Source organism: Echiichthys vipera (assembly GCF_963691815.1).
Source record: "Echiichthys vipera genome assembly, chromosome: 8".
NCBI lineage: Eukaryota > Metazoa > Chordata > Actinopteri > Perciformes > Trachinidae > Echiichthys > Echiichthys vipera.
Genome location: NC_139833.1, coordinates 30,981,979 through 30,990,261, shown reverse-complemented (window position 1 = coordinate 30,990,261; position 8,283 = coordinate 30,981,979). Strand labels below are relative to the sequence as shown.

At 41.8% G+C, this 8,283-nt stretch overlaps 2 protein-coding genes across 2 annotated transcripts in view; both read left to right on the top strand.

Annotated features, from left to right (window-relative positions):
• Window positions 1-1,463: 1,463 nt before the first annotated feature.
• fbxo43 (F-box protein 43) lies at window positions 1,464-5,241 on the top strand (the record flags this gene model as incomplete). Its single annotated transcript, XM_083918867.1, has 5 exons — window positions 1,464-2,278; window positions 2,665-3,408; window positions 3,897-3,999; window positions 4,292-4,486; window positions 4,993-5,241. The coding sequence occupies 5 exons, from the start codon at window positions 1,464-1,466 to the stop codon at window positions 5,239-5,241; spliced, it is 2,106 nt and encodes a 701-aa protein (XP_083774993.1).
• A 1,123-nt stretch (window positions 5,242-6,364) lies between these two features.
• Window positions 6,365-8,283, top strand: part of rgs22 (regulator of G protein signaling 22) — a gene marked incomplete at both ends in the record, with an annotated part of 31,443 nt that continues 29,524 nt past the window's right edge. Inside the window, 3 exons of the mRNA XM_083918540.1 lie at window positions 6,365-6,433; window positions 6,512-6,694; window positions 7,791-7,876. Of these exons, the coding sequence (XP_083774666.1) occupies window positions 6,365-6,433; window positions 6,512-6,694; window positions 7,791-7,876 (338 nt within the window). The remainder of the gene's footprint in view (window positions 6,434-6,511; window positions 6,695-7,790; window positions 7,877-8,283) is intronic.

Sequence of the window (8,283 nt, the reverse complement as noted above, 5' to 3'; positions counted from 1 at the left end):
TGTAGCAAACAGAAACAACGACCAGGTGCACGCTGAGGCCTACAACTGAGCCGGGGAAACACTGCCCACCAGAACACACCGCCTCTGTATCAACGTTAGCCTGGCTCTGTGAGTATGTTTTGCTATGTTCAATGCGAATATATAATGTTTTTAAACTACGACACATCCCATACTAACGTTATTATCTCTAACAAATATGTCTGTAGGACCCGAGGGAGTCTTACAGTGCGTTTGGTTGTTTATAAAACGGTCTTTTTTAACTTCGTATTGAGTGCATTTAACTCTGACGTTTGCTGTATGTATTGTTTAAATGTTAATAATTGCGGTTTCTTCGTGCAGGGTTGTTATTCTGGCCTCCTCTTCGGGGCACGCGGACCAAGCTGAAGAACTAACCGCCGTTTTTCGTTCGTTAACCGGTGTAAAGTAATATTAACTGGAGCTAAAATGGCCTTAAAGTGACACGACCCCCCTTTGACCCTCGTCTGAGTCCCCGGGGTCAGTTGCTCGTTTTGGCGGCTACAGCTCACTTTACAGCGGCACCGCAGACAGCACGCGACGGGGCATTTAAATCGAAAACACGCCCTCTCATAGCAACGCTGATGAAACAGCTGAGAATGTTTGGTGTTGAACCAGCTCACTTTCTTTGACAATTTGTGTTTAACAAACTTCTGCCTACAGTAAAGGCTGACAACGATTTTTAGATACCTTACACATGCTTTTATTATTTGTCTCATGTCTTATCACAAACTGAATCCAATATGACGGCACCTGAGTAGAAATACGGTAAGACCCTGCAAACACGGGCAACTTTTATGCTAGCTGATCTAGCTATAATGAACTAATCCAGTGGTTGTCAAACTTTGTACCTGACGTCCCACCTCCGTCAGAATCAGGCTCCCTCCAGCCCCACCACTAAGACCAATGTTCAAATACACTCTTCAGCACAGACGGGAAGGTTTCCTCCTAATCACAGGAGTATTTCTTGTTGACTGTCTTCAGCCACGCTGAATGAAAGGGCAGCATCAGAAGTGACATGTCAGTGTTTTCAAACCAATCCTTTTACCTCTGCTCACTCTCTTTCATCACAGTTTAGATCTGAGCATGAGCACGCAGCAGGCTCATGCTCAAACAAACATAGGACAGGGAATGCTGAACTTAACTTTGAACTTTAAATTACATCTCAACGATCTTAAAAGTTTAACTACTTTCTTAGGATTATATTAATTTAGTTATTAATGTTTCCCTTTTTATTTTGGAAATTCCTTCGTGTACCACCAGAGAGAGCTTGAGTACCATCAGTGAAACATGTACCACAGTTTGAGAACCAGTGCACTAATCAGTTACCAGACAGGCACAGCTCATGCTGCTCAGTTGTCCCTGAATAATTTCACCAACAACTTTTTTTTTTGTCTGTAGGTCAATTAACTCCACCCAAAACAAAAGGAGCATACAGGAGGAAGAAAATGCAGTGCACTCCTGAGTCAAACGTCTACCATGAGCGCTGCAAAGGCCAGCAGTGTTATGATGACTGCTCTGACAGTGGATACTCGGGTTTATTCCACAGCCCAAAGAGCATCTGCGGAGTTGACTCCTGCCAGTCTTTGTCTCCAGTAGAATACAGTGAAACACCGAAAGAGAACCTCCGGCTATCTGTCACAACAAAAGAGAGGAACAGAGAACCGGATGGAGGTTTGGGCCAAAACTCCAGGGGAATACAGAAGCCATCGGCAGTTAGCTGGTGTGAAACTCCTAAAGTTTACAAAAAAGAGGCCTTGTTGCGACACAGGCTTCTAATGGGCAAACCCACCACAGATGTCAAAACTGACAACACAAGATCGGTATGGACCAGAAGGACTGAGTCTTCCATCAGTGTCAGCTCTATGCACTGGCTCAGTGCATCATTTGACTCTCTAGACACTGTGATGGGGGCTTTCGCATCAAGCACTTTAAAACTGGAGCAGGAACTGCCTCTGTCTGGTAGGAAACGTCGTCTCCTGTTTTCGCAAGTGAGGACCTCCACTCTTGAAGATGGTAAACTCAACTCTGGTCACCTTTCTGGTTTTGGGAGAAGAGTTTCACTTTCAGATGCAGACTTCAGTGAGAGCATTTCTGTCTCTGATCAAAGTAATATTGAGACTCCTATTGAAAAGATCAAATCCCTGCCTCCCCCATCAAAGGAAAACTCTCAATCACCAGTCAGAGGTGTGAAAAATAACCTACATGACAGCTCAAGTGGGTTGTACACACCGTCACCCACTCATAACCCCAAATATATCAGGTATGTGGGTTTTTTTTGTTTTGTTTTTTTTTACAATTGGCTGTCTTAATTTCCCACTTGAATACTTGGAGAAGAAATTAATAAAAGAATAGTCCCTATATTGTGCACAAGATTGCTGAATGCTGTATATAAATATTATTATTATTAAGATAGTGCGGCTTATTGCTGCTTCTGGGGGAATTGTTGGGTCTCTGTAAATCATTTAAGTCAGTGTGGTTTTGACCTCTATATGTAAAGTGTCTTGAGAACTCTTATTATGGTTTGGCACTATAATTATAAATAATAAATATATAAATTAATTAATAAATTAATTATATAAATAATAAATTAATTACAATACACGCTTCTCTTACCCCCCCCCCCCCCCCCTTCTAACTCTGGAACAGGTCTGTGTATGAAGACAGTGGTTTTAGTTCCCTGGCTCTTGATAAATCTCAAGACTCCTCGGTGGACCATGACGGTTCATTCCAGGAGCTGCTCTCTGCCTCCAGAGGAAACTGTGAAACCCCAAATCTGGCAGATGCAAAGTGGCGCCCCCGTTTGCAGCGTCAGTACAGGCTCTCTACACTTAAAGAAGGGGGCTCTCAGTCTGAGGAAGACCCAATGGAGAGAAAGCCTCACCAGTGTCAGAGCCGCTCTACAGAAGATGAGGTTTTTGCTGACGGTGCCACTCCTAGCCATGTCCTATCTGCTAAATATGGCAATAGCATGACCTCTGACACTTTGGCCTCTGCAAAACAAGGCGGTTCCACCCCACTAAGACCAACTACAACCAAACCAGACAACATGACACCTTTTAGCAAAGCTCCTGCTAATCCGGATGTAACTCCTCTAAGGACAACCCCAGTCAATCTCTCTCTGACTCCAGCTCTGCAGCTGGTTCATGCCATGTGCCAACAGAAGGCCCACATGTTTGTTGGCCAAAGTCCAAGCCTAAAGGAGCAGCTGAAGTCCACAGCAGCACTGACTGAGACCCCTGTGACGTTCAGAACCACCATGCCATTGGCAGGGTTGATTGGAAGGAAGATGGGCCTGAGGAAGGTGGACATACTTGCAGAGCTGAAAAAGAGGAACCTCAGGCACGTCCTGGCTGTGATCTTCAGCCACCTGACCCCCGAGAGCATCTACAGGCAAGGAGTTCATGTTTTCAGTAAATATAGCTGTCATTGCTCCAATACAAAGTCAAATCTACTTTATAACTCAACCCAACTTCCTTTTTAAAGGTTAAGTAGTTTGATTATTTAATTAATTAAACTAATAATTACTGCTAACAGCATCAAGTTCTAAATATGAATACAATCATATAAACTATACAGAACACTGTAGAATTCATACAGCATATCGTTGATACTTAGCTTAGAGCACATTACATGTCTTGCATTTTTTTTTTTAAATTAAATTAAAAAGGCTGTACTTAACATTCAGAACAGTACTAGAGAGCCCTGTGGAGGCAATCCCAGCCCACTTCTTTTCCAGTAATCTGAGTAGAATGTAAATGTAAAGCCTGATTATTACGCAAAACATGAGTTTACAAACAGTCAAGGACACAGACCGTATTAAAGGTGCAATGAGGGCTGAAAATACTGGTCTCATGGGTGCATCTGTTTGTTGTGGGCAGGTGTGGGCAGGTGTGCAAAAAGTGGAATGAAATCATCCAACAAGACAAGCAAGCTAGTTTTAAGAGAAGACACCACCTGAGTGAAGTGGAGGCTGCTCTTGAGGTAAGACATTTGCCATACTGGCCAATATTGAACAGGACTCATCAATATCCGGTGTTACACAGGGCACTGTTGCTTTTGCTCTTCCTCAATCAGGTATTTTATATCAGCCTGAAAAACCTCTGTGCTGTGGCACTGATGGTCAGCAGTGTGAAACAAGGTCTTCTCAGACTATGCAGTGCAACAGCAGTTTTCTCTCTGTGATTCAGTGTAATGGAATGTTTCACTGTGATGCAGCCTATCAATATGGATATCAATGAACAGTGACTTCTAACTTTGTGCTGTTGTTTTACAGCTTGGTGGTGCCATCCATGTCCCTGATGCAGAGACCAGACTGACTCTGCTTAAGAGGTCGGCCCTAAAAGTGGTTCAGGCCCAGTCTAGGAGGTCCAGCTTCTGCACCCCACAGTCAGGAAATCGCACTTTAACCCCATCACAGCACAGCGCCTTGAATTCAGGCAGCAGCCACAAACAGGATAAATTTCTAGCAGTGAGTTTGAAATGATGCACTGAATTTCCTTAAACGGATTATATTCAATGTTGGGATAGATCCGGGGTCAGCAACCATTTCGATATGAGGTATCTTTTTAAAATGTTCTTGTTAATTGATGTACCATCATCAACTGAGCCCACTCAAGGCTGTCATTTTTCTAACCAAGTACTAACCAGAGGCAGAGTAGGGCGGGTCTTCATGGAGTGCAGATGGGGATAAAAGTCAATCAAACTACCATAAATAACAGGCTGCGGATGAGAGGGCACCTCAACATTTCCAAGAATCTCTCTTGCACACAGATTGCTTGTGTGCCATTGGTTAATCTATCGTGTGCCAATGATGTCACCTGTGCGTAAGGTTGCTAACTCCTGGGATAGATGATTGAGGACTGCCGTTCATTGGAGGATGGATGGGCTTTCTAAATTATCTCACTGAAGGATCTGCTGAGAGAAGTTAACGTTAAACATTTACTTTAAGTCATTTTCATTTTTTTTTTCTTTCAGGTTGCCAAAACCCTTTTCAATGATGAGTGCCTCAAGCCTTGCCCTCGATGTCAGCATCCAGCAAGGTGTCACTCAGTGAAAGGAGAGGGTGTGTGCAGCAGAGCTGACTGTGCTTTCCAGTTTTGTACAGCCTGCTTGTGTGCTTTCCATGGCTCCAGAGAGTGTGGCAGCCAGTCTGCAGGGCGCCGCAAGAAGGACATACTTGTTCCAGGAAGTGCTCAAAGCAAGCGAAACGTCAGGAGGCTATGAGCAGAAAGTGAACTGAATGCCTGTTTGCCTAATCTGAGTGGGTTTTTTTAGGCCTAATGGTGCAGATGCCGCTTAGCAACAAGGAAACTGATTTGTAGCCAGTACATGAGAGCAACTTCTGTACTTATGAATGTCTTTTTGCCTGTGTTTGTACTGTATTTTCACCCTTTTTTTCAACACAGTTCTTACCTGTGTGTTTTTAATTATGAATGTGAAGGAAGTCTCACCAGCAGAACATTGATTGAATTTTGCTGTTGATGTAAGTTTCCATACACACTGATCAACTTTACAGAATGTTTTTGTGAATTTCTGAGATGTTCAACTTTTACTAATGTGTTTTCAGAGCCGTTTTAAAATAAATTTGATTTTTTTACATATTTGTTTGTAAAATAATTGGTCCTTTTTTTAAACTGAGTTTCCCCTTTCAGTCTGAATAATGAAATCAATGTGTTAGTGTTTGCCCCCATCTAGTGGTATAACATCTTAACTGCACCAACAATATCTGTCTCTCATTGAATACTCTTTTTCTACATGTACATAAGTGATTCTAGATAGTAACAGCATTGTCCATTATGTGAACACTTTAGAATAAAGTCTTTTTTTAAGTCACAAACTGCAAGAAGAAACAAACTTATTTGTGTCGTCCTGGTTTTCTCTAGTTAAACTTTTACCGCCCCCTGTGTTTTGAAAATGAGTTCACTTCCATAGCAACCTGCAGTGTGTCTGTAATTACCCCGAGAGGTTTGTGGCGAGACAAATGGTTATACGTGAACGCCTGGCTCGACTTTTGCACAGCCGGTGTGAAAATACCATACAGGCCTCTGTATTTGACGTGAACAATGTTTGGTGTAATTTCAACAGGTAAGAGCAGTACTTTTAAGAATTTTCAGTTGACTTTTTTGAACTGATGTTGGTTTGGTAACCAAAGTTTTACTTTGTATTTTTAAGAGTTTCCCCATCTTACTGCTGGCAATTTTGTGAGTATTAATTTAGAATGGCATTTCATAACTTTGTCAATCTATAGAACCAGTTGAAGTGTTTATTACAGTTGGTGTTTAGTAAAAGTCCTTTGCCTCTTTCAGTGGAGGCTCCTTAAAGTGTTATTATTTTATTCTTTATCTCCATGCAGGAGAACTCTTTGGCCTCTGATGATGTACTGGCTCACTTCTTCAATGATTTCTTAAGTTTGCCGGTACAGTAGTCCTGAATAGAGAAGCATATTTTTGACCGAACTCTTCCACTGTTCTTATAGCCCTACATCTTTTCCCAGTCTTTCCCAAAGGCTTTGCTGTACCACCAGGAGACCGGGCAGTTTGAGGTAGTGAATGGGGAAGCTGAGTGTGTCTCCAGAAGAATCCAATCAGTCCTACATCACAGCAAATCCAAACTCCTTACTGGTGAGCCCACAGCCCTGGCCGGAACCCCTCCAGTGGACAACCATTACACTGTCTGTGTACGTAATAAATAATTCTGATGTGTGGAAATCAAAGGTTACACTTTATGGTAAGGGTACATGCTTATGCATAATCCATGCATGACTGAATTAATTCATGTAGTACTTCATGAACCAACAAGAATGAATAGTATGTAAAGCAGGAACATGAATTTCTGCAACAACAAAGATATCTAAGTCATCATGATTTCTGAGTTATTAATAATGTGTAAGAGTACACTTAAAGGCACAGGCTAAAAGAAAAACTGGCCGGTCAGAGCAGAGCACATGGATTGTGTTGTGATCATGATTAACTGAGCATTACCTTTTCATGACTTCCTGTTTGTGGCCCTTTAAATGAAGTGGGGACCCGTCTGTCTTTAGCACCGATAAATAACATATGATAAATGCATACTTGCAAACTGGTCTCTGTTTCCCTCCGAATATGACAGCCTAGGACCGCCTCTGCCGTCTGTCGGCAGCCCAAGCTCTACCGTCGGGACTACTGTAGGCTAACACACGTACTATGCAAAGACACCTGCAGAACCACCACAGCTCTCTGCTCACTCCATTTTAATTATCAATACTAGTTAGGAAAAGAAAAGTAGTATATATTGCAGAGGCTTAAAGCTCAAACTATTTAAGATAACTCACTCATATTTAAAAACCAACTGAGAATTCACAGCCAACACGACGGACCAAGTCACCACTTTCTTTGAAAGGTCACAAACATGGAGTCATGGAAACGTAATGCATGGTTCATCAGGATTACAACACTTGCTATTAAACAGAATACATGTGCACTGCTGTGACAGGCCTTTCCCTTTAACTACAGACGTACCTATGAAGACATGAACGTCATTAAGAACTCATGATGATTGAGATACCTTCGTTGTTGCAGTAATTAATGTATTTTGTTCGTGTATGAACTTATGCACTACTATTTCTTTTTGCACATTCATGATAGTTCATTATTTATTAATTCATGTATTTTTCATGCATTAAGTCATACATGCATTGCATTCATAATAATTCATGTACCCTTGCCATAAAGATGAGTAGAAAGTCTGTAATGTGGATTTGGAGGGATGACCTGAGGAATCTGTGACCTTTGCAGTGCCTGGACAGAGAGCAAGGAATTCAGTGGATCATGAAAGAAAGGTTGCCCTTTTTCCTTCAAAGTGACTGCTACAATGAGTACAGGTAGTACAAGTATTGGCCGATTTATTTTTGGATGTACTAGATGTACAAATCAAATGTAGTTTTACCTCCTATTTTCTTCATTCATTTTGATCTTTTTATGTTGTTTACATCATGTTTTTACTATAACATGCTTTTATACTATTACTAAACTTGGTGTTCAGTTTTACTCTGAAATGTATCACTTCCAGGCACTGTGTCTTGCTCATGTACTTTCTGTCTTGCTGACATGTCTGCCATTACCTTAGCAGTGCTACACTCACTGGCCACTTTATAAGGTGCACCTGTCCAACTGCTTTAAACATATTTCTAATCAGCCAATCACATGGCAGCAACTCAATGCATTTAGGCATGTAGACATGGTGAAGACGATGTGCTGCAGTTCAAAGCAGCATCAGAGCGGGGAAGAA